This window comes from Nansenia antarctica, assembly GCF_963989245.1.
Source record: "Nansenia antarctica genome assembly, chromosome: 5".
Classification (NCBI taxonomy): Eukaryota; Metazoa; Chordata; class Actinopteri; order Argentiniformes; family Microstomatidae; genus Nansenia; species Nansenia antarctica.
In genome coordinates, this window is record NC_137690.1 from 35207778 (window position 1) to 35234883 (window position 27106).

At 47.8% G+C, this 27106-nt stretch overlaps 1 protein-coding gene across 1 annotated transcript in view; it reads left to right on the plus strand.

Moving 5' to 3' along the window:
• Positions 1-9409: 9409 nt before the first annotated feature.
• The window catches only part of LOC308157997 (prostaglandin G/H synthase 1-like), a gene marked incomplete at both ends in the record, with an annotated part of 29033 nt that continues 11336 nt past the window's right edge, over positions 9410-27106 (plus strand). Inside the window, 7 exons of the mRNA XM_080531590.1 lie at positions 9410-9533; positions 11934-12050; positions 13650-13790; positions 18962-19105; positions 21447-21628; positions 21911-21994; positions 22916-23162. Coding sequence (XP_080387716.1) covers positions 9410-9533; positions 11934-12050; positions 13650-13790; positions 18962-19105; positions 21447-21628; positions 21911-21994; positions 22916-23162 — 1039 coding nt within the window. The remainder of the gene's footprint in view (positions 9534-11933; positions 12051-13649; positions 13791-18961; positions 19106-21446; positions 21629-21910; positions 21995-22915; positions 23163-27106) is intronic.

Below are 27106 nucleotides of genomic sequence, written 5' to 3' on the forward strand. Positions count from 1 at the left end.
TGAGGTAATGCATGATGCTCCCCGCCACCACCATCCGTCGGAGTAGTCCCCTTCCCCAACTGGACAGGAAGTCTGCTAATCTGTAACCCGACTCTGGGGAAGGAAGAAGTCAGGAACCAGCCTTCAGTGCTTTCACCGATCGTATTCATCACCGACCCTGGCCCTCGAGTCTAGACTCATTAAACGACGCTGCGGCTCTTAACTAAACATCTTCTCCATAAAATAAATGCTTCCAGGTTACTCTGAAGCCTAGGTTTCGATGGAGCATCTGATCTCAATTACTGGGACCCTATAGGAGGCTGTGAGCCCTGTGCAAACAGCACCATGGCAACCAGCAGAAAGCGTAGCCCCTCCCCTACACAGATACAAGCCTTCTTCACACACTTGGAAAAGGGGGAAAATGATTATTTGATGATTAGTTCCTGATGCTTTTCATTCCATTTCATATCAATCATGAGATGATGGCTGTTTTCTAGCTGTGTGCTCAATTTGGAGAAACATCAGACATAATCACGTTCCCACTTGTATTATGAGGTATATCATTAATAATTAATTAATAATAATATATTATGGTATAGCGGACCTTGTGTACTTGTAGGACTACAATGTAGAGACACATATTTGCCAATTGTATATTTGCACAGCTTAACAAATCAATGGTTTGTCTATAGCATTCAATGTTCCAAAGGTCAAATGCAAACTGACAGTCTTGTGATGAGAGTTAAAGGAGTAAAGCTGTGTCACAAACAGCATGTCTGTGCTCCCCGACAGAGACAGTCAGCCATTGTCAGAGTGGAGGTTACATTGCTGACACAGTATTGAGCATTTTGGACAGCAGCAGGACCTTCTCTCTGTCATGTAGCCTCAGGGTTGCAGAGTGATGCCGTCCCCCTCCAGAACACACACAGTGAACTTGGCTGACATCAACACTGAGATAGGCTGAGCTCATGTCTCCATTGAAAGCAAAGCCAGAATGCAGAACCCTGAGGAGGATGACAAGATGTTGACAGATATTTGTGTGATGCTGGATAATGGGAACTTATCTCGACTGTTGTTTTTTGTTCATGACGTAGAGTCGGTTCACTCACACACAAGTTCGATATCAACATTGACCTGAGCCTGAAGGCACGCGTGAGGCACTTTCACAACAGCAGAATTGAAGTACCACCACTCCCCCTAGTGGACGTATGTGGCACATTACTATTGCAACTCTTACAATAACTCGAGTACCAAGGTGCGATGTCACTCGTGGGTCCACGCGGACGTTCTACGTTAATTCTCCGTGATGTGTGAATAAAATTATAAATAAAACATTAAAATAAAACCCTCGTAACTTCACCATTTTAAAGGTCACAACAGTTGTTCTTCAATAATATGAGTATATCACATGACGATTTAAACAGGTTGAAAGCATGAATCAACTTCCCGAAATAATCACTAATTGTAATGACTCATATTATATATTAGGCTATACTATTAAGTCAGGCAAACAATTAGAGTGTCGTTGCCGATCAATGATCGATGTCGTGGGTCGGGGTTGATGTGTTTCCTTTCATTCTGCCTCCATCCATGTGGATGAACGACCCGACCCAATGGCCTGAGGTGTCATATAACCCTAACCCATATCCTGACATATACAACTACCTTATTGAATCTCCAGATAATGTATTTCTGACATCTATCACTTTTGCTGATACTTTATTTTTCAGTTTTGGTAGTCTGTACAGTGTGACAATTGCCCTCCTCCACCGGCCCTAGTTTTGGATCTAGCTTGATAGCTATAAGTAACATCTTCATATAAATATATATAGGGATTTACACGGCAAGTCAAATGAAGAACTACAAATCCCTGATGACAGGGAGATGACGTATGAGTATGACTGCACTAATGAATCGATCATATTATATATATATATATATATATATATATATATATATATATATATATGTTACGGTACATGTGGGGTAATACGGTACATGTGGGAAAACTAGGGTTAGGGTTATGTGCTAGGGTGACTTGGTACATGCTGGCATGTCTAACCCTAACCCTAACCTTAACCCTAGCCCTAACCTTAACCCCAGCACCCTAGCAACTAACCCATATATAATCGACACTATATCATTATTTGCCTGACTGGCCATCGGATTTGGGCAATTAATAGCTAAAAAGCAATATTGTTTTGTTATTTTATCGTATTAAAGTAGCAAAGACCACAAATTTGCATTGACCGCCAGTCAAACTTCAAACACTTCTACCACCCAAAAAGGAGCGGGGACATAACGGGAGGGCAAAAATACCCGAATGCAATGTGGTCTTTGCTACTTTAATACGATTGTAACCAGGGAGTAGCTAAAAGGACTGTAGAATTTAGGAAGGGGCTGGTTATCTAACTAACTCTGAGCTAAATAGGCAGTGTAGGAGGATACAGGCAGGGGGCGCCAGCAAACCGTTAGACTAGCAGTTACTATCGTTAGCATTAGCATTGGAATTAGCATTAGCATTAGCCTTGGAATTAGCATTAGCATTAGCCTTGGAATTAGCATTAGCCTTCGCATACAAACAACTAAACACACGGTAACGGTATCCCATATGAACAACACATTTATTTACATAACTGATGTATACATCCCCAGATATATACATTCCCTCCCCGCCGGCCACACACACACTCAATCACTCACTCATAGTATCTGGCCTGAACAGGCTTATAGTCCCGGACTGTGGTGCGCGTTGAGGCCTGGTTGGATGGCATGTGCGTCGAGGAAGGTAGCAGACAAAAGAGGGGGGGGTGACGTAGCAACGCGGAGGGAAAGGGCCTTCTTCGTAGTCCGCGCCGAGGGGTGAAGGGCTCAGGTCCGGGTGGTTCACGGTAAGCTCCGATGGAGTCAGCGTTCGGTCGCAGTCCGCTTGTGGAGGCGACGGTTCGGTCCAGTTTGGCGTCTCGCTTGGTCCAATCGTTAACAGCCGGCTGCTGGCAAGGCTGTCTAACGGGAACACAACTAAACGGGCTATAACAGTTCTGAACTCGATAATCACTCTTGGTCTTCAGCTTCAGCACGGTGTGCGTGTTACTGAATCCGCCATCTTAGATTGACTTCTCGTTACTCTCTCTCGTTTGGTCTCTCTCGTTCTGATTCTCATCACACACTGACACACTGAGCACTTCCGTTCCTATATATACACCACCGAACCTAGCATCCGGGTCACGGACACACCCCGGATATACCACGTCATCAAACATATACATAAACATTACAATAACAATAAATACACTTCACGAAACGTATATGAATAGTATAGAAAATAACAAAGGAAAGAACTGGGGCAAAATAGGGCTGGTTTGGGGAAACTAAACTGGCTCTAAACTGTGGGCCTTCACAACAGCCGCCCCATGAAACCCTCGGTTTCAGTTAACTAAGAAGGCACACTGGCTAGGCTGCTCTAGCAGCGTGAGGTATGAGGTGATAGTGTCCTGGCTAGTGGAGGTCTGAGGGCCAGGGGGCATCCCATATCCCCACTCCCTTCGAGTGGGGGGTGTAGGTTGGTAAGGGTCATAAACCTCATCCACAGCAGGTGGATAGTCATCTGGGTACATGGACCCTTGGGACCTCTCCGGATACTTCAATGGCTCTTCCTGCCAGGCATGGGATGGTGGGTACCTGTCAACCTGTCCAAAGACCTCTTCATAATGGTTTCTCCTTGAACCTCTAGTAGATTCCAGGGGGCCCTTGCTCATGCGACTGTAGTCTTTGGAGACAACTGTTGGACCTTGGCTTTTGTGCTCAACCTTCTCTGATCTGTTGGCTTGGAACTCTTTCAGAAGATGACACAGCTTGTCCTTCAGGAAGTTGGCCTCTTCCACATTCTCAATTTGTATGTTGTTCAACACATCCAAAACATTGCCTGTGTCTGGAGTCTGTGTCCTTTGTAATTTGAGGGAGTTTCTCCGCCTTTTCTTGCCGTATTTGAACGGACTTTTACGGATGCGTGGTTTCGTGTCTTCGGCTACGGGGTCGTCCAACAACACCACAACTCCGCTGCTCTCCGTTGGCTCCGCCTCTAGCTCCGGCTCCTTCACCTTCAGTTGGGTGTAGGCCATGGCCACAGGTGCAGGCAGAGCTAGCTCCAACTCAGCGGTCAGCGGAGTATCGTCCGGCTCTGGCACCGCCGGCGTCTTCCTCCTTTGAGCTGACCTCTTCCTCACCGACAAGCTAGTAGATCTTTCCCTCCTCGGCGAAGGACCAGGGCGTTGGATGGTCTGCACTTCTTCGGTTCGGAAATGGAGGGATGACGTAGCTCTCCCGTCTCTATCTCTCCACTCGGTAGCGCCTTGGAGGGCCCACCCAAGCGCAGTCTTAACAGCCATCGGGCAGCCTCGTGGTCCTCTCAGCGGAGGACGGAGCGACACGATCAGTTCAGCGTTGTCCGAGCCGATGAGAAGGGTTGGCTCCGCTCCTTCTATCGGATGTAGGTCTACTCGCCGTAGGTGGGAATATCTTGCGCGTAATCTCTCCAGGGGGTAGTCGTAGCGGGAGAGCGCTAGCTGGTCTGCGGTGAAGACATTCCGAAGCCGATATCTGTCCGACGGCCGCCCCGCCGGGGAGATAGAGAAGTTGATTCTCGCCCCGGTGACCTCTTTAAGGTCGCGACGTATCGTGCGCAGAGTCAGCTTCTCCGCAGTCCCTTGGAGCCCCAACTGGCGCACTGCCCCCTGGAGAAGGATGGTCCGTTCCGACCCGTCGTCTAGAACGGCGTACGTGTCGTACACAGCGTGGTTGTGGTGAAGTCGGACCTTCACCACCTTCAGTAGGACCTTGGAGCCGCTGCTCCGGGCTGGGTCTAGGTAGTAGACAGGTGTTGCCTCTTCCGGTGCGCTACCGGACCTAGGGCTTCTGGTGCCCTCCGTGGACCTGGCGAGGGAGACCTCGTGTAGGATGTTGAGGTGGACCTCCTCACAGCGGTTGCACTTTCTCCTCAAGGTGCAGTTCTTAGCCAGATGGTCGCGCCCACAGTTCCAGCACCTCTTGTTCTCCTCGAGCCACCTCTGCTTGGCCTCGGTACTCAGGTTGTTGAAGTCACTGCACTCATTGAACCAGTGCTCGCTGGTGCAGTACGGACATGGCGGTGGACCTCTCCGTCCCTTTTGATGGGGTTGAGAGGAATCCTTTCCCTCAGGTCGGGCTTTCCTCTCTCTCCGAGGCTCCTCCTCCGTGTGCAGCACTCCTACTGGGCGTCCTCTGTTCGAGCTCGGCCCGTCCCAGCGGTCTCCCTTCTCCCTCTCCTTCTTCGGCTCAGCGTAACCCATGGCGTCTACGTTGGTGTCATGCACTTCCTCCAGTAGGAACTCCGCGAAGGCAGCCATGCTCAGACCCAACTTCCCGGGGTTACGAACGCGCTGCTGTCGCCGGAACCTCTCCTGCCGGAAGCGTGGGATCTTGCGGAGCAGCCGCTCTACGTTGGAGGTGCTGTTGATCTCGCTGGCGCCAGCTGGGCCCTGCGTCTTCAGCATTCCAACCAAGGTGTGCACGCGGAGCGCGAAGTCATCCAGCGCCCGGTCATCCTTGATGGGGGCCTGCTGTTCGAGGGCTTGCAGTTCAGCAAGGGCGTGGTTCCAGGGACGACCGTAGCGGGCATCCAAGTCGGCGAGCGCTCTGGTGTAAGGTGTCGGTGCGGAGGCATGGGCCAGAACCATGTTGTGGGCTCTGGGGTTCCTCACATGCTGAAGGAGAATCGCATATTTGTAGGACTCTGAGCAGGAGTCGTCCAAGAGCGTGTCTAGGCAGATGCGTAGCTCCACATACTGGCTCCTGTCCTCGTCCTTGAAGAAGGGGAACTTGGGTCCCTCCACCTGGGGAAACATCCTGTAGTGGATGATCGGGGCTGGAGTGACGGTCTGGGTGTCCGGCCTGCATGCATTTTGGTGCACTGGAGGACCTAGGGGTGTGCTACGCTCTTGGGGGATGGCTCCCCTCCCGGGCAGCGACGCTGGCTCCCTCTGGGCCGCGTAGCGGTCGGGTCCCTGGTCCTCTTCCTTCCAGGTGGTCAGCTGGGCCTGTAGTTGGACAGTCATGGCGGGGGTCATGGAGCCATCGGCGGGGGGTTCAGGAGATGGCACTCGAGAGGGCCGTGCGGATGATGCTCTGGAGCTACGGGCCGACGGAGCTCTGCTGATGCACACGTCGCGCATGGTCTGCATCATTTCCGCCATCTTCTCCGCGTGCAGCTGCTCTCTCTCCATCTGGAGGCGGTCGCGCTCCATCTGGAAGCGTTCACGTTCTAGCGCCTCCTGGCGCTGTCTCTCCGCCGCGCGTTCCGCTCCCTTCATCTGGAAGCGTTCACGTTCTAGCGCCTCCTGGCGCTGTCTCTCCGCCGCCTCCATCTGGAGGCGCTCGCGCTCGAAATGGATGCGTTCCCTCTCTCGTTCACGCTCAAACTGGAGGCGTTCTCGCTCTAACGCCACCTCGGCCTGTTGGCGCATACATTCGGACAGCGCGGCACTACTCCCTCTGGAGTGCAGGCTATCCGCCCCAGAGGCAGAACTGCCCACGGAAACCCTGGACCGGGAGGAAGCCACTGAGCGGCAGGAGCTAGGTCTCGAGCGCGCCGTACTGGGAGGCAGATCGTTAAGGCTGAGGCCCTCCCTCTTCCGCCCGCAGGCGCTGTCGGACCGGGCCTCTCCTTCCTGCTCTTCCGTTTCCACGGCAAAACCCTGCGGTTCTGCCATCTCATCCTCAGGCTGGTGCTCTTTGAGGGCTGTCTCAGTGCTAGCCACCCGCGCGCCGGCGGACACCTCGGCCTCTCCGACCACTGTATCCCGTGGAGTGCGCTCCTCGCTACCACTCAGTGAGCTTTCGAGCTCAAGCTCATACTCCTGTAACCTCGGAGGCAACCGCGGGACTCTCTGTGGTCGTGGCTCTGGCTCAGGGGGCGGAGAAGGGGGGGTAACTGTCTGGTCTGGTTGGCTGCGCTCAGCCATGCTATCACTACACTACCTATCCGGCTCGAAGGACCAATTGTAACCAGGGAGTAGCTAAAAGGACTGTAGAATTTAGGAAGGGGCTGGTTATCTAACTAACTCTGAGCTAAATAGGCAGTGTAGGAGGATACAGGCAGGGGGCGCCAGCAAACCGTTAGACTAGCAGTTACTATCGTTAGCATTAGCATTGGAATTAGCATTAGCATTAGCCTTGGAATTAGCATTAGCATTAGCCTTGGAATTAGCATTAGCCTTCGCATACAAACAACTAAACACACGGTAACGGTATCCCATATGAACAACACATTTATTTACATAACTGATGTATACATCCCCAGATATATACATTCCCTCCCCGCCGGCCACACACACACTCAATCACTCACTCATAGTATCTGGCCTGAACAGGCTTATAGTCCCGGACTGTGGTGCGCGTTGAGGCCTGGTTGGATGGCATGTGCGTCGAGGAAGGTAGCAGACAAAAGAGGGGGGGGTGACGTAGCAACGCGGAGGGAAAGGGCCTTCTTCGTAGTCCGCGCCGAGGGGTGAAGGGCTCAGGTCCGGGTGGTTCACGGTAAGCTCCGATGGAGTCAGCGTTCGGTCGCAGTCCGCTTGTGGAGGCGACGGTTCGGTCCAGTTTGGCGTCTCGCTTGGTCCAATCGTTAACAGCCGGCTGCTGGCAAGGCTGTCTAACGGGAACACAACTAAACGGGCTATAACAGTTCTGAACTCGATAATCACTCTTGGTCTTCAGCTTCAGCACGGTGTGCGTGTTACTGAATCCGCCATCTTAGATTGACTTCTCGTTACTCTCTCTCGTTTGGTCTCTCTCGTTCTGATTCTCATCACACACTGACACACTGAGCACTTCCGTTCCTATATATACACCACCGAACCTAGCATCCGGGTCACGGACACACCCCGGATATACCACGTCATCAAACATATACATAAACATTACAATAACAATAAATACACTTCACGAAACGTATATGAATAGTATAGAAAATAACAAAGGAAAGAACTGGGGCAAAATAGGGCTGGTTTGGGGAAACTAAACTGGCTCTAAACTGTGGGCCTTCACAACAACGATAAAATAAGAAAACAGCATAGTGGACCCAGGAACTACGTCAGCTGATCGTTAGTGATTTAGGAGATGTTTTTTTTGTTGTTGTTGGAAACAGTAGTAGCCTAGGTCTACTCTTAATCTTAATCTTGTTCACTGTGCAACTCCGATTATTCCATGTCATATAATCACAAAGAAACTGGAAAGCAACTATTAGTATATCGTTAGCCTCATAGCATAATTGCCTAAGTCATATTTTGGCCAAATTGAGATATCTGCCAAACTCTCCAAACACTGCTGATTCACTGGGCATTATTGCCTACTATGCCATCAGCCTATCAGAATGTTACATTCCAAAATCACTATCTGCCCAAGTCATCTCTTTGATAGGCATGTTTGACACTACATACAAAGATGGCTCGGCTGACCACAAGTGAAGCATGACTTCGGCAATTATGCTATGAGGCTAATGATACATACTTTAGTTGAAAACTTCTCAACAAATGAATGATTCGTGGAGAGTGAGTGAGCCACCGGGGGGAGGTACCACACTGTCGGGGGCGAATTTCCGAAATCTAGGGTGCTTGGGGAAGGCTCATGAATATTCAGAAAGAAAGCGCTACCTGATTGGCCGGGGAAACAGCTCATAGCTCATAACTGTACACCTCTAAACGAATTGATGTTTAAAATACTACCTCTGCATATACTGTACATTGCATAGTTACCTATCGCTATCTTTCTTATATTATTGGATTTAATCTAATCTAAAACACCAAACCGAACAAACGGGGGGGAGGGGGCTCGTTCAGCATGCGTTTACCTTAAAACATCAAAATACAACATTTGATGCAACTATTACAGAATCATATTTTAACCAGATGTTTATCTTCATATTCTAACAAGATGTTTATCTTTTATGGCATATTTACCAAAGGATGATTTAACTACAGACCTATACTATATTACATATTTACCGATGTATTTGATGTGATGCTAGCATCAGATTGTGGTTGTGACAACTATTAGATTAAGTTACCGACAGAAATGAATGAATATGAGCAGCGCTGAGCTTAGCTGTGACACCGGCCAATCAGGTAGCGCTTCTTTTCTGAATATTCATGAGCCTTCTCCAAGTACACTAGATTTCGGAAATTCGCCCACCGGGGGGAGGTACCACACCGTCTGTGTCCGCCTCTTGCAACAATACGACAAGTGCCGTTACAGTCATGACGTTATGCTGTTTGCAGTTCTCATAATAGATGATATGGAAACAATTTCCGGCAAAGACTGATTGGACTGTACCAGAGAAAGTACCACAGCAAGGCCCCCCTTTTAGTCTTGTAAATTTCTTAAATTGTAAGTTAAGATGTGTCTTTATCCTGCGTTGCCAGAGTTCAGCAAGAGCGCTTCCATCTGGACATTCATCCTCCTGCTGCTATTGGTACAGACAAGTCATGGTGATGAAGTTAAAGACTCCTCTGCAAATGTTGGTGAGTGTCTGAGCTTAGTGTCTGTGTTTGGATCTATTCTATGTGTTTATCAATGATCACCCACCTCAAGACAAGACCTTAGACAACACCTTTACAAAATACTGTTTGACACTCCAGCCTTGTCAATAGTGTGGATTGGCCTAATGCTTCTCAAATAATTTACTTGCATTTGGTGCTTTGTAAAATCTGTCATGACTTGGCCATGACATGTGCTTATGAATGATTACTGAAAAGTCATGATTTCTCAGGCCATTATACAGTATATATATTCTTTCTCTCTGTAGCACTCTGAGATTCTTTTGAATGAAAATTCAAAATGTATGATTACATTTATTATTATTATTATTAAATAACCTTCAATGAACCTGCTTCCAAATGTAAGCCTACTTGTCGCTAGTCATATTAAAAGAGTGTAGACATGTTTTATGCTATTATTAGTCACTAATACTGTAGCTGTCAGTCACTGTCACAGTGCAACAGTAGGCTACTGAATGTCTCATATCAAGAAGCTCCAGTTTCCTCCTCAGATCTCAGATCTGTCATATAGGGTCTCAGCAGCTCAATGTGCAGGATGTACTTATCAAGGCGTTGGAGACAGGGGGGACATGCCCCCCCCCCCCCCCCCCCCCCCAGTATTAGAAGTAAGATTTTTATTTTTGGAAAAACCGTCACACTGCTATTGTCAGCCTCAGCTTATTCACCTCATCAGGTAAGGTAAATATAACCAGGAGTACAACTAGAGTACCCCTTACCAGAGTACCAGAGTACCCCTTACCAGAGTACCAGAGTACCAGAGTACCCCTTACCAGAGTACCACAGTACCAGAGTACCAGAGTACCCCTTACCAGAGTACCAGAGTACCAGAGTACCCCTTACCAGAGTACCAGAGTACCAGAGTACCCCTTACCAGAGTACCACAGTACCAGAATACCAGAGTACCAGAGTACCACAGTACCAGAGTACCAGAGTACCAGAGTACCCCTTACCAGAGTACCAGAGTACCCCTTACCAGAGTACCAGAGTACCCCTTACCAGAGTACCAGAGTACCCCTTACCAGAGTACCAGAGTACCAGAGTACCCCTTACCAGAGTACCCCTTACCAGAGTACCAGAGTACCAGAGTACCCCTTACCAGAGTACCAGAGTACCAGAGTACCCCTTACCAGAGTACCAGAGTACCCCTTACCAGAGTACCAGAGTACCCCTTACCAGAGTACCAGAGTACCAGAGTACCCCTTACCAGAGTACCAGAGTACCCCTTACCAGAGTACCAGAGTACCCCTTACCAGAGTACCAGAGTACCCCTTACCAGAGTGCCCCTTACCAGAGTACCAGAGTACCCCTTACCAGAGTACCAGAGTACTCCTTACCAGAGTACCAGAGTACCTTTAGCCTCGTTATTTGTTTCAGTTGTAAACGAAATAAATCAAAAGAAATTGTGCGCCATTGTTCACACTTCACTGTAAATAAAAGAACCACTATGTATGATAATGTCAATGAATATGAAGGACAGGAAGCCATAACATGACATAACAATGACAGACAGGGAAGAGGATGTGGACATTGGCATCTTACTCTGTCTTGTGACCTAGCAGGCATTCCTTCACCACAGCTTCCTCTATCTCCCTCCTTCCCTCCCCTCTCTCATTCCCGGGCTTATGCGCTCACCACAACTTTCTTTCCCTCTCTCCCTCTCTCCCTCCCTATCTCATTCCCGGGCTTATGGGTTCACCACAGCTTTCTGTCCCTCCCTCCCTCCCTCCCTCCCTCTCTCATTCCTGGCTCTGGCACCATCCTCATCAGATGTTGTCACACTACTAGCGTATGAATCTCTTCATCACCAAGCAGAAGCCAAACACATTGGGTTGAGACTTTTGCCTTAGCCCTGTTCTGCAAAATAAATGTCTCTCTGGCTCCCACCAAGGCTAGTTACACATTGGACACCATTTTGATATTACGTCTGGACACTTGTTTAACTCTTGGCCCACTCACCAGACTTGTTGTGTGTGACTGATGTTGACTCATGAGGAGTAAAGCGGTGCTAGCATACGATATCTACCAGAATTCTGTGAAGGGGGTATTAGTCATAGCATCTCTCACCATGGCCCTCTTTATATGAACACACATGTAGAAACAAGTGTTATGGACTCTATATTGTACACAACAACTGACTCTCTCTCTCTCTCTCTCTCTCTCTCTCTCTCTCTCTCTCTCTCTCTCTCTCTCTCTCTCTCTCTCTCTCTCTCTCTCTTTTACACTGGCTAATCCAGTGACATTTACAATGGTACCCCCAGCATTAGAGGTGTGCATATACAGATCTACATTCATGACCATGGTGCTACACTACAATTTAATTGACGGGTGATTGATTGACGTGTATTTTTACTGTCTCATTTGCAGTAAATCCCTGTTGCTACTACCCCTGCCAGAACTGGGGACTGTGTGTGAGATTTGACACGGACCGCTACGAATGTGACTGCACGCACACAGGTTTCTATGGGGAGAATTGCACTAGTCGTAAGTGAACTATTTTGCCTCTACCTACATTTGATTCAGGTCATATTTTCCATTTCCAGCTTGGACTCAGAACATCCTTTCCCCCAAAAACAAAACATCAGTCCTGAGGAAATAACATTTCCAACCCATAAAACTGATTATGTCCTACCCAGCTGGATTTGACCAAGCCAGAAAGATGCTTTCAAGCATGTCTGTTTGTTATGATGCACTTTGAAGTGACAGACTACGAGAGAAACATCGGAGCCTGTGTAACTGGTCCTTTCACCATCCTTATCTTTATTTCATTTGTTCTTTTTTCTCTTCCATCCATCCTAACATCGTAACACACATGAAGCTCACATGGTACGCTTGTATTGTTTGTGTAATGGCAAACAAATGTGGGGTTTCTGGGAAGATCACTGTATTGGGAAAAAATTGCCACTCTCAATAACATTAATGATAATGAACAAATATATACTTCTACTACTTTGGTGTTTATTCCAAGTCATTGTGACATCGGTGTGACGTACTCACAGTGTGTTCTGTTGGTTGTAAGTACGTAAGTAAGTAAAGCTTTATTTATACAGCACCTTTCATACAAGAAATGCAGATCAAAGTGCTTTACAACAGGATAAAAACATATACAAGCATAAAATGAATATAAAAGCAGGGGAAGTATATAAAACAGTAAAAAGAAGGTAAAAATGAAATACAATAAAAGAAGAGAAATAAGCAATATCACACGAGGGGGAGTGATAGATTGAGGTTAAGTGAGGTACAGTGTATCACTTCTCATGCCATGGCGTCCAAAACCCACCAACCTTTAATACCCGTATCAATGAAATACAAATTATCCATTTAATCCACAGTGATGAAAATCTTAACATAGAGTTGAAGTCAGAAGTTTACGTACACCTTAGCCAAATATATTTAAACTCCGTTTTTCCACAATTCCTGACATTTAATCCTGGTAAACATTCCCTGTCTTAGTTCACTACTAAACCACTAGTTTATTTTAAGAATGTGAAATGTCAGAATAATAGTAGAGAGAATGATTTATTTCAGCTTTTATTTCTTTCATCACATTCCCAGTGGGTCAGATGTTTACATACACTTAGTTAATATTTGGTAGCATTGCCTTTAAATTGTTAAACTTGGGTCAACAAACAGGTAGCTTTCCACAAGCTTCCCACAATAAGTTGGTGGAATTTTGGCCCATTCCTCCTGACAGAACTGGTGTAACTGAGTCAGGTTTGTAGGCCTCCTTGCTCTCACATGCTTTTTCAGTCCTGCCCACACATTTTCTATACAATTGAGGTCAGGGCTTTGTGATGGCCACTCCAATACCATGGCCAATTTAATATCTACTACCTTTACCTATAGACACTTTTGCACCGGTTCTGGGATTGATTTCCGACTTCAACTGTAGCAGAGATGTCAAAGATCATTGATGAGTATTCTAAATTGTAGGACCTACTTGTGGACCTACTGTCTAGCACTTGTTACATTTAGTTAGGCTGCAGTTGGTTTCAACTTTTGGCAGGATGCAGCCCTGAACAATGATTTTAGGCAAAGCTGTGTACAGTTTTGACCAGATGTGTACCTTCTTTCTCTCTGTAGCTGAGTTCTGGACAAGGGTCCACCACCTGCTGAAGCCCAGCCCTGACGTGATCCACTACATCCTCACCCACTTCCACTGGCTGTGGAGCCTCGTCAACCGGAGCTTCCTCCGGGACACGCTCATGCGGGTGGTCCTCACAGGTTAGTCCACTGCAACTGCAATCACCGGGAGCATTATGACACTAAATGGCCGGTGCACACCACCCATACGGCTGTTAAACATGAATATTGTGTGGGGGATTGTAATAGACAGTTGCTGACTGGTACCTTCCGATTTTTTGGCGACAATCAGTCAATGAAGTTACTGGAAAGGATTAATTTTCAAACCAGACAAACCATTTGCAGACCAGACAAGCTGTATACTGGCTATTCGCTTGCCCTGTCCTCAATTCTCCTCCGTTATGTTAGCTACATATAAATATTTGGATAGCACCTATTGGCCAATGATCACGTCATTATCCTGTCTACTGCAGGCCCACCAGTTTGACCTGGAGAAGAGTTCAAGTGGTTTGAGGCGTATTTGTGTGGTCCGAGTGGATAGATGATTCACTTATTTGGTTAAATGTATTTGTTGTAAGTTGTTTTGGATAAATGCCCAAAAATGTAAATGTAAATGTAGATGAAAAGGAACAGGGTTGAGGGTGTTGTTTGAGTGGTGTGCATGAGAGGCACGAAGAGTACAGGGAGGGGGCGGGCAGCACGGTCTCGCCACACGTGCAGATGTAGACGCACACAGCTCACATAGATAGTCTAGATAGAACTACAGCTGCAGTAATAGGGATATCGTTTCATATAATAATCATAGCTTTTGCGACCTACAACACTCACAGCTAGCCAGATGTAATAATAATAATAATAATAAAAATAATAATAATAATACATTACACTTATATAGCGCTTTTCTAGACACTCAAAGACGCTTTACAAACTGAAAAGATCAAGTAGTAAAATAAAAATAAAAATTGATTAAAGAAAGTATAGGCGTCTAATTCATTTTTAGATTACTAAATCTAAATCTAAGTGTCTTTGTAGGACAATCTACTCTGTATACTGCAATCACACCTAGATTTCAGGTGGAGAAGCGGCGAACAAGCAACGCCAGCGTCCTCTCTCGACTGAGAGTTGGTGGATCATGTATGGAAGATCGGGATGACTGGAAGCGCCGATGGAGGGCTCGTCCAAGGACGACGTAGTAGTACCCTCAGCCTACTCCTTTGTATGAGTCACTGCGCCATTCTAACATTTACACTATTACAGTATTTTGAGTCAAGTCAAGTCAGGTTTATTTATAAAGCACATTTACAACGACAAAACAGCCGCCCAAAGTGCTTAACAGATAAAACACTAGTAAAAGAAAACAACAAATAAAAATACACTAAAACAAAAAACAAGGTGCAATACAAAATACAACAAGTGCAGAAAAGTGCAGCTGTCGGGAGGCAGGCTCAACTTAGGTCAAAGGCCAGGGAGAAGAGGTACGTCTTAGCTAAGGTTTTAAAAGCCTCAACGCTCTGGGCAGATCTGACGTGGAGGGGGATGCTATTCCAGAGCCTAGGGGCTGCCTTTGTGAAGGCTCTATCCCTAATAGGTTCTGTACAGTATGTGTCATAAAACACACACTATTAACTCCCCTGTTATTTCTGCTGTCCATCCGTAGCCTGTATGGATCGGGAACACACACAGCTCAAGGCCCTGTTCACACAGCTGTGTATTGATGTGTCAAGACTGGCTGGTTCACTGGGATTTTAATGAATTGGCGTCATTCCAATTCCAGTTGAATCGTTGCAAAATAATGTCAATGTGCACCATCTAAGAGTGTTCACACTGTAATAGTGTTCACATTGGTGTTGTTGAGTGGACTGCCAGCTCATTGACACACTCTTGTCAATTGCTGTTCTGTATATTGATATTTGTGTCTCACCTTTTTCACTCTACTGGACTCATGAACTGGCAGTTGTGTTTCATGTTTGTGGGTGACATTTTTGTCAGGTTGTTTTTGTGCTTTTGTGCTTGCATTTCACCCCCCCTCTCTCTCTCTCTCTCTCTCTCTCTGTGTATGTGCTAACTGGTAGCGGCCAGGGTGGAGTGGCATACCCTCCGTCGACCTGACATCCTGTCCATGTTTACTCAGTCTCCAGCTGATTTACCATCCTGCTTTATAGATATGACTTCCTTCCATGGGCTCTTTCCTCTCCCCGAAAGCAGGGTTGGACCTCCTGAACTGGCAGTCACTGGGGCGTACTAGGGTGGGGTGGTAAGGGAAGAGGGTCGGGTGGGGGGTTGTCTCCTAAGACACCTGCTTTTCCCCTATACTATGCCTCCTAAGACTTCCACTGCCCCCCTTGCTCGTGTCTATTAGTGTCTATTAATACATTTAATCTTTCTTTCTTCTTCTATCACGACGACTGCCAATGGCCCTTGGCCTGAGCTAGATCACTCTTCCTGCTAGAACTGGTGAATTGATGATTCACTTGCTTAGTCAAATGTATTGATTGTAAGTCGCTTTGGAATAAGGCGTCTGCTAAATGCCAAACATGTAAAATGGAAATGGAAATGGACATAGATAAGGCTTACTAGGGTGGGGTGGTACCGAAGAAGGGTAAGGGTTAGCGACTAGTGCCCTGTTGCTCTCACCTCCATAGTGAGCACATGCTTTGAGAAGATCATCAATATCCTGATATGAATTATGTGCCTATATGATGCATTGGCAGTCTGTGACAGTGTGTGCACCTGCCCGGACCCTGCCCTTCTGCTTGAGTTTGAGTATGATGCTACCCAAATGAATGTTATTGTTTAGTGCCGTACGCTTTCGTGGTATTATATTGTGTGAATTATCATCTGTATGTTGTTTTTCTTTCACTCAACTAACCGCCGAGATAATACTTGAGACATGTACTTCCGTAAGCATTAATCCAACTGTCCTGCAGTTCTAATTTGATGATGTGTCCCAGTCTATACCATGGCGGAGTGGTCAAAAACAACTCTCAAATCATTTTGACGGACGCGAAAAACGCAGAAAATCCAACCTGTTCCGAAAAATTTTATGACGGACGAGTATTTCGGATTCGGTGTGCAATCGCAATTGACACAACATGAGTTCTATTTATTTTTTTAACGGATGTAAAAAACGCATTGGTGTGCAAGGGCCTTAAAACCTCTGCCCCTCTGACTGTCAGCACAGGCACAACCAAGGCTGTGTCCTGAGCCCTCTCCTCTACTCCCTGTACACCCACGGATGCGTGGCCACCCACAGCTCCAACACGGTAATCAAGTTCGCAGACGACACAACACTGATCGGCCTGATTACTGACAGGGACAAGACGGCCTACAGAAACGAGGTTTCTGACCGTCTGGCCCAGTACAGCCAGGCTAATAACCTCGCTCTCAACGCCGACAAGACCAAAGAGCTGGTGGTGGACTTCAGGAAAAAGAGGCAGGCACAAGACCCCATCACCATCAACGGGTCTGCTGTAGAGAGGGCTAACAGCATCAAGTTCCTCGGGGTTCACATCACCAACGACCTCACCTGGGATGAACACCTGGGATGAACACAGTGATCGGTGTGTCAACAAAGCCCTAAGGATTATCAAGGACCCCAGTCACCCAAACAGGAAATTGTTCGAACTACTGCCGTCTGGGAAACAGTACCGTAGCCTTGGGGCATAAACCGAACAGCTATTTCCCACAAGCAATCAGACTCCTAGGGAAACGCACTGGCACAAGGCAATCCCCCCACTGCACCCCCACTGTACTAACTAATACATTATGACCACCTGACTACCTGGTCACTACCTACCTGAACTCTAGACTACTCTTGCACCATATTGCACACTGTATGACAGTGTGTCACATCGTATTTTTGACAGTATTTTGTTTAAATTAAGAATGTTGATATACTGACTTGCATTCTGCTACTATCACCTATTCTGTTATTGACGCTCTGACGCTATTGTATATACAGATATTGTTGATTGCTGTCCTTATCCCGTATTGTATTTGTATTTCTAAAGTATTTGTATTTCTACTTTTTGTATTTCTACTTTCTATTTCTACCATCGGTTCTCAAGGCTTACTATGTATCTTATCGGTAAGAGGAGGGTAAGGTCACCTCACTATGCCCTGAACACTTCTGTTATGTCCTATAAGTGTAGGATGAGCTAACTTGACTTTTGTGTTAAAAGCTGACATCCACCACCCTGTTTATCGTCAGCCACAGTAAGCACCGTATAAATCCATGATGTGGTGATGATGAACGTCATGAAGAATTCCTACTCTCTAATCTTCTATGGTCTCTGAGATATCCTGCTTCCATTTGCCAGTTTTCCTGGGTGTCCTCGCCTCACCTCTCGGGCGGGTGGCTACATTCCACAGAGGATTAGATTCTCTCCCTCGCTGTGAGATAGGCTGTCTTACTGCAGTCACTTGTTTGGAATGGTCTGCCACAAGTGTTTATATTTGAATAACCCCACTGAGTAAAAACATAAGAACGATTTACGGTGTGTTATGTATAAAGGAGCGTTTTTGTTGTGCTTGAGCAGATGAAAACACACATTTTCTAATCATTTAAAACAGTCCACTTGCACTCTGCACATTTCTCAGATTGGTATCAGTGTGTTTCATGTTAAAAAGCAGAAGCATTTGCAAACGTACTAATAATAACAATCACATTATCGGCTTGATTTTAATTTATTATTATTATTTATATGTTTTCATCTGTTGTACTTCTTATAACCTTAGTAGTAAAGGTATGTATAGTATTCTCTGCAGTATACAGTATACAGGGGAGGCTGGTGGAGGTATGAATCAGAGTTCCATTACCTATTCCATTCCATTCGTTACAATGAGGCCATCTACCTCCACAGGCCTCCCCTGACTCTAGTATAGGATGAGGATGAACATTGAGACAGAAGACCCATCTCTTCAGGCTACACCTTAACTGCTCCTCCTGAGACATCTACTATCCCCCAGCACTGCATCTCCTGAGACACCCGCTTTTCCCCTATACTGTGTCTCCTAAGACTTCTACTGCCCCCCTTGTACTGTTTCTCTGTTTCTCCAGTGTCTATATAATATTTCTTTTCTTCTATCACGGACTCATTCTATTTTTTATTTTTTATTATTCTATCACGGAGACTGCCAATGGCCCCGGGCCTGAGCTAGATCACTCTTCCTGCTGCAACTGGTGAACTGATGATTCACTTGCTTAGTCAAATGTATTGATTGTAAGTCGCTTTGGAATAAGGCGTCTGCTAAATGCCAAAAATGTAAATGTAAACATTGTGTCACACAGTTCGGTGTTCTCCCTCCCAAAGCCAGATCCAACCTGATCCCCAGTCCGCCCACGTTCAACTCCAAGTATGGATACCTCAGCTGGGAGTCCTACTCCAACGTCTCCTACTACACACGGATCCTCCCCCCCGTGCCTGAAGACTGCCCCCTGCCCATGGGCACTAAAGGTAAGAGGGGCATTCAGGGGTCGCTGTCTTTCTCCCAGTTTCAATTTAATTCAACTTTATTCGCCATGTGCAGTGCACTAGGAACATGACTTGGTATTCTCCATGCTGAACAAGCTACAGTACATACAACAAGACCACAACACAACAGTACTCAAGACAATATATACAGTACCAATAGGAGTGAATAAATATACTGTACAACTTAGTGCAAAAACATGTAAAGTGCAAGGTGCAATGGTCAGGAGTTATTGAGGAGGGCTATGGCTTTGTGGAAGAAACTATTCAAGTGGCGTGATGTTTTTGAACGCTGTCCAGAAAGGAGTAATTCAAACAAGCTGTGAGCTGGTGAGGGGTCAGCCACAATCTTGCGTTTAGGGCTATTAGTGTGCAGACAAGCCGGTCACTGAGGTCATTCGACCAGGAGCTCCTGGTCGTACCCGGGACCAGACTAAGAACTAAAGGGGACAGAGCGTTTGAGGTGATGGCCCCAATACTCTGGAACGCCCTCCCCCCTGACCTGAGAGCCGCTCCCTCAGAACAAATTTTTAAGCAGCAATTAAAGACTCATCTGTTCAGGCAGGCCGGCAGTCACCCATAGCCATTTTATTGTTCCTGTTTCTGCTCTGTTTATGTTGTCCCCTGTGGGGTGTTCCCCCATTTGTTTGTTTTGTTTTTAATCCTTGTATGTTTTGATTGCACTTTTCTTATTTTGATGTAAAGCACCCTGGGCATCCGTGCTGCGAAGGGTGCTATAATATATATATTATAAACCCCCCCAAAAAAGTTCGGAAACGCTTTTCTTGTTGATTAGTCCTCCCCTTTAATAATACCAATTGGTATTGTATTTTATATCGTTGGAAAGTCTGATTGGTCACCTTTATAATGAGGTACAACTTGTAAGGATCATACATTCATGGAATGAGTAACACAGCTAAACGTGTGGGTAGCAGCCCAAAACAAATTGCCAAAATCCCCTGCAGAATATTCTGTTGGTATTCACTCTCGTTTTGAGCTTCAAGTGCTGGCAGGTGTATGTCAGTTACAGGTGTGTGACTGGCACCTGAATGGCACCTAATTGACAGGAATGATATTCGGGGGCCAGTGGCGATCCCATATCTCCAGAATCTGGGACCTAACTCCATCCTCCCTGATGACAACGCTCGCCTCCACAGAGCCAGGATCATCACAGAGCACCTCCAGTATTTGGGAGTGGAGAGGTTGGAATGGCCTGCCGTGAGTCCAGACCTCAACCCAATTGAACACTTGTGGGATCAGCTTGGGCGTGCTGTACGTGCCAGTGACCAACGCAACCATGTTGGCTGACTTGCGGCAAATCCTAGTTGAGGAATGGGATGCCGTCCCACAGCAGTGTGTGACCAGGCTGGTGACCAGCATGAGGAGGAGGTGCCAAGCTGTTGTGACTGCGTATGGATCTTCCACACACTACTGAGGTCCCTGACAATGTAAAATTAATAAAGTGTAAAAATGGCCAATATGTGTAATAATGTGTTGTTTTTTCCTTATTACTGTGGGAGAGTGCAATCATCCAATCCACCAAGCAACTCAAAATGAGAGTGTGATGAGAGTCCAACAGAAGAATATAGGGGATTTTGGCAAATATTTTTGGGCCGCTACCCACACGTTTAGCTGTGTTGCTCATTCCACGAATGCATGATCCTTACAAGTTGTACCTCGTTGTAAAGGTGACTAATCAGGCTTTCCAACGATATAAAATACAATACCAATTGGTATTATTAAAGGGGAGGAATAATCAACAAAAAAGTGTTTCCGAACTTTTTTTGAGGGGTTTATATAATTTTTTAAGTTTTACTTACTTACTTACAAATACTGTGTACTGTACCTTTAAAAAACCTTCTGATCGTGCCCCGCGGTGGTGTAGCGGTCTAAGCACTGGCCACTAGTGCAAGTTGCCCACCGGGGACTGGGATCGTATCCCAGCTCGCCAGATCCGGATATGGCTGTGGCACACACGGGGAGCGACATATTGGGCGGCCGCTCCCGAGGGCGGTATAGGAGTAGTTCCGGACAAGGATCCGTCGCGCAACACCGCCCCCGTCTGGTGCTGGAGTAACGGTACTGGGCTCGAGGAGCCAGTCAGCTAGTCTGCCTGGCGCCCTCCTCTGGGACTGCCGGCCACGGGGTCGTGCGGCGGATCCTACGCAATAGGCAGGGGATAATTGGATGCTAGGTTGGGTTCAATTGGCTACCAAATTGGGTGAAAAAGGGGATAAAATCTGAAAAAAAAAAAAAAACAAACAAACAAAAAAAAACTTCTGATCAGAGACATGGAAAATCCAACGTGTTTCTCCTTTTCCACCAGGGAAATCGGTACTCCCAGATCCAAAGTTATTGGTGGAGAAGTTTCTGCTGAGGAGGACGTTTCGACCGTCTCCTCAGGGAACCAACCTGATGTTTGCTTTCTTTGCTCAACACTTCACCCACCAGTTCTTCAAGACCCACAAGCGAATGGGACTAGGTTTTACTAGGGCCCTCGGGCACGGGGTGAGTGGGTCCACATGTTATTGTCTAGTTATCTGCAGGACAACATGAAAGCCGAAGGTATGTACCAGATCAAGGTGTTTTGTGAGACATGAGATCTAGGGGATCTCCATCACTATCACTCATCTATCTTGTGTATGTAAGAGAAATGTCAATCTCTGTACTAAATCTCGTGATTTTTTGTGTTTGGTGCGTCTATTGAGTGTCTTGTTTGTGTTTGCCCTGTTGTGGGGTGTTTTAATCTACTTTTTAAAGTCTTACCAGATGTCTGACACACACACACAGGTCGATGCTGGACATGTGTATGGAGATAACCTTGTACGTCAACTAAACCTCAGGCTTCACCAAGACGGAAAGCTCAAATACCAGGTAGAGGATTCAAGCAGCAGAGGGTGCATTGCCAAGTCCTAACTGGAATGATTTATATATATATATACGTATATACATCGTACCTTACTCGGCTGACTCCAAGCTCCAAGTGTATAATGAATCAATTGATCCTGCCTGGGCTTGATCTCTTGCATTCCAACCAGGGGAGGCTGGTGGAGGTAGAAATCAGAAGACAACCACAACATGTGTGTTTGATACCATTCCGCATTCTATTTCATCTATTCGAATGAGCCCGTCCTCCGATGTCTACCTCCAGCAGCTTCCCCTGATTCCCACATGGTGGTATTCACCTGCGGTCACTTCATCATAGAGTTCAGGGAATGGTAGCAGTTTAGGGGGAAACAGAGGGGTGAGTCAGAGATAGCGTAGGTAAAGACGTTTCTATCTAAACAGTGAAATGTTTTTGAAAACAATGCCTCAGGGAGAGATGACTTAAGTTAGGTTGAAAGGGAGTGGGGAGTGGCCTGGGGTGGTCCAGTGGTCTAGCACCATGGCCCACAGTGCACATATGCCTGTGTTGGCATGGGTTTGAACCCAGCCCATGCCACCTGCTGACCCGTCCTTTCCTGTCTCTCTCCACTGTCTCTGTCTGATAAAAAAGAATGAGACTGCCCCACTCCCAAATTTTTTTTTTTTAAAGTGGCAGAAACCAAAGGTATTTGTTCTTCCTGGGTGGTTGCTGCAAAACACTGGGTTCTGCCAGGAACATGTTGTATTGTTCAGATGTGACAGGTCAGAACGGAACTCAGATGTGACAGGTCAGAACGGAACTCTGCAAGGTTTCAAGTGAGTCACAGCAGGTCAGGGAGCTGTTGGGTAAGAACTCATTTACTGGACGTCGTTTTCTTTTGTTCATTTTCCTTTCCTTTCACACGGTGCACCCTCGTCCTCCTAAACCAGGTGATCAACGGAGAGGTGTACCCCCCGACGGTGGCCCAGGCCCCTGTGAATATGAGTTACCCTCCTGGGGTGCCCCCGGCGCAGCGCATGGCCATCGGGCAGGAAGTGTTTGGCATGCTGCCAGGCCTCACCATGTACGCCACCCTGTGGCTGCGGGAGCACAACCGCGTCTGTGACGTGCTGCGGGGGGAGCACCCGACCTGGGGGGACGAGCAGCTGTTCCAGACCGCCAGGCTTATCATCATCGGTGAGGAGGACATCTGTTAGCCAAGGGTCTTTTTATTTAGTTTAAAACATTTTTTTTATCAATATGTCGGGACTTTGTTCAGCCTTCCTGCCAGACTCATTACGACTCATTTCAATTCATTTCAGACATTCCATATGTGACAGGGTCTGGTGAAAAAGTCCTCAAGTTAGGGCATGGTAGTTTTTTCAGTTTTGTTTTCCGGATTATGAAAGTGCCGATTGTGATGAAAAATGATGTGTCATACATAGAAAATCTGAAAATAGTTGAAGATAATGCTCATTTGAATGTTGGGACCCCTCAAACCAAATACCGGAGAAACTGGCCCTGAATAAAAAACAACACGCAAAACAGCTGCTAGTAGCTAGCAAAGAACATCGCTATGAACATCTAACTGCACATCACGACATGCTGAGAGAACATCAGCATGCTAGAAACACATAACTACCCATAATTAGATGATCACACAGTCCTTGCTTTTGAACACTGTGGTATCTCTCACTATGACCAGGGAAATTTGCACATACGAGCTAGGGAGACGAGGAGACGATAGGTTTCTTTAGCCTTGTCGGCATATTTATTCCTAACTTTAAAGGATGGTGGGCACCGGCCACTCTAAAGGACGGCTCTGCCGTAATGTTCGACACAAAAAAAGGGATTAACTTAAAATGGCTGGCGTCAGGGTGGTTCGGCTGGCCCCGGGGGGGATAAGGCGGCGTTCCGCCCCGCTCTCTTGCACGGGGGGGGGGGGGGGGTACTCTGTACCTCTCGCCGGTTAGTTTGGGGTTATCCGTCTCTCTAGCTCTTGGGCTCGGGTCTCCCGGGGCCCTCCGTTCTGCTCAAAAAGACAGCCGTTTACGTTTAAAAGACAGCCGTTATTACATTAACGTTTAAAAGGATAGCGCCGTAGGCAACTCTCACCGCTCGGCGCTCTATTCGTAGGGTCTTGCTCGGGGTTCATCGGCCGGTCTCTGGCTCCGGCTCTGTGGCTCTGGGGTAGGGGGTATTCCATCTCTCCCTCTCGGTGCTCTGGTCCGTCGGGTCTCACCCGGGGTTCGTCGGTCTGTTACCTCAGGACAGCCGTTACTCTGTTAATGTTCCCACGTCGTTGCCGGCGACTCTCACCACTCTATCCGTAGGGTCTTGCTCGGGGTTCGTCGGCCGGTCTCTGGCTACGGCTCTGTGGCTCTGGGGTAGGGGGTATTCCGTCCCTCCCTCTCGGCGCTCTGGTCAGTCGGACTGGCCCGTAGGCTGCATTCAGGCTCCGTCTCCGTAGTGCTGGGGGTTAACCCGGCTCCGGCTCTGTGGTTCTGGGGTTGGGGTGTTCCGTCCCTCCCTCTCGGTGCTCTGGTCCGTTATGGCACTTTTCCATTACAGGGCCAGGCCGGGCCAGCCTGGAAAAGCGCCATTACATAAACGACATCCGTTACTATGGCAGGCTTAAAATGCTAGCGCCGTCAAAGCAGCTCTCACCCGCTCAGTGCTTAATCTGTAGGGTCCCACTCCGGTTCGTCTGGTCGGACCCTGGCTCCGGCTCTGTGGCTCTGGGGGGGTACGTTCCGTCCCTCCCTCTCGGTGCGCTGGTCAGTTACATAAATGACACCCGTTATTATAACAGATTAAAAGTACACGCCGGAAGTACGGCTCTCACCCGTCCTGATCAGTGGCGTACCGCAAAATCCCGAGGCCCCCCCGCAAGGTGGCGGCGGGGGCCCTTTCGCAACGGAGGTTAAAAAAAACGTGCGTGGCGGGCCGCCACGAATACATGTTCTCCGCCACTAATTGATTCAGTCCACTTTATGACCGGAGAACAGAAAAAAATCAGATTGAAGCTAGTTTATGAATGAATGAATGAATGGACTTTATTGTCATTGCTACAGTACAGGTACCAAACAACGAAATTTAGGAGGGGTGGCTCCCCTGGTGTTAGGAAAGGGGAAAAAAACACTTTTAGAAAAAGAAAAAATCACAAGAAGGTAAGGAGCTGGTTTACATAAATAAAGGCTACTGTACTATACTGCACAGATAGTCAACTAGGGTTGTCATATTGCACAATAGTATTTTTTCACGTTATTTAAAGTGTCACAGTTTGCAGGCTTGAAATGTACATGTTTGTGCCTCAGCACTACACCTGATTTTTTCAGTCCAGCAGCTGCCATACAATCCGTCCAGACTGTCCAGGGCCCAGAACTTAGGTCTTTGCTGTGTTCAGGGCCTGGACGGCCCTGTGGTAGAAGCAGTTCTTCAGTCTGTTTGTCTTAGCGGCCAGGGTCCTGAACCTCCTTTTCGAGGGCAGCCTGGTAAAGTGTACGTGCCCAGGGTGGGTCGGGTCCCTGGAGATCTTTGAGGCCTTCCTGAGACAGCGTGTGTTGTACAGCTCTTCCAGAGAGGGGAGGGGGGCGCCGGTGATCTTCTGTGCTGTTCTCACTACTCTCTGTAGCGCATTTCTCTCCGCTGTTGTGCAGCTGGAGAACCAGTTGCAGATGCCGTAGGTGAGGATGCTCTCCACTGCGCCGCGGTAGAAGGCCACCAGTATCTCCTGCTTGTTGTGTTCCTTCCTGAGGCATCTCAGGGTGTATAGCCGCTGTTGTGCCCTCTTGATGGTGCCTTTTGTGTTGTCCTTCCAGGTCAGGTCATCCCGCATGTGATGTTCCAGGAATCGGAGGGTTGAGACTCTCTCCACGCTCTCTCCGTCGATGAGCAGGGGCTGGCTCTCGGACTTTTTCCTCCTGAAGTCTACGATGAATTCCTGGGTCTTTGACTTGTTCAGCAGCAGGTTGTTAACCTTGCACAGCTTGCTCAGTTGCTCTACCTCATCCCTGTACGCCGCCTCGTCCCCCCCCGAGATACATCCCACCACGGTGGTGTCGTCTGCAAACTTTACGATGTAGTTGCTGGGGTGGACGGGGGTGAAGTCGTGGGTGTAGAGGTTGTAGAGGATGGGGCTTAGCACGCAGCCCTGGGGGGACCCAGTGCTGAGGCTGAGGGCTGTGGAGGTGTGGGGGCCCACCCGCACCCTCTGGGGGCGGTCGGTCAGGAAGTCCTTGATCCACACACATATAGAGTGTGATAGACCCAGGTCTAGTAGTTTGGTCACTAGCCTGTCTGGAAGGATGGTGTTGAAGGCGGAGCTGAAGTCCACGAAGAGCAGTCTCGCGTAGCTGTTTCCCCTCTCCAGGTGGGATAGAGTGGCGTGGAGAGTCGTCGCGATGGCGTCCTCTGTGGACCTGTGGGTTCTGTAGGCGAACTGGTATGGATCCAGGTTGGGCGGGAGGCGTGTGAGTATGTGGGCCCGGACTAGTTTCTCGAAGCACTTCATGATGATTGGTGTGAGTGCCACCGGGCGGTAGTCGTTTAGGCAGCTCACCGTGCTTTTCTTCGGGACTGGGATGATAGTTGAGGTTTTCAGGCAGGGTGGGACGGTGGCCTGGGACAGGGACTGGTTAAAGATGTTGGTGAAAACCCCGGCCAGCTGGTCGGCGCAGTCTCTCAGCACCCTTCCCAGGACGCCATCCGGCCCCGAGGCTTTCCTGGGGTCCACCGCCTTCAGTACGCGTCTCACTTCATGCTCTGTGAGGGTGAGGCTGCTGAGAGCTGGAGAGAGTGGTGTTTGTGTTGCGGTTCCCTCCGTTTGCCCCTCGTCGAACCGGGCGTAGAAGGTGTTCAGCTTTCCCGCCAGCAGGGGGTCGTCCTCTGCGGCTGTGAGCCTGTTGGCTCTGAAGTTTGTCATCTGCTGAACCCCCTGCCACATCCGCCTGGAGTCGTTGCTCAGGAGGCATTCCTCAATCTTCTCTCTGTGCTCTGCCTTGGCCGCTTTGATTCCGCGCTTTAGGTTGGCCCTGGTGGAGCGGTACAGCGGTGTGCTCTTCCCTGCGAAGAAGGCGTTGTCCCTCTCGTTGATCAGTTTTTGGACCTTCCCAGTCATCCATGGCTTCGTGTTGGGGTAG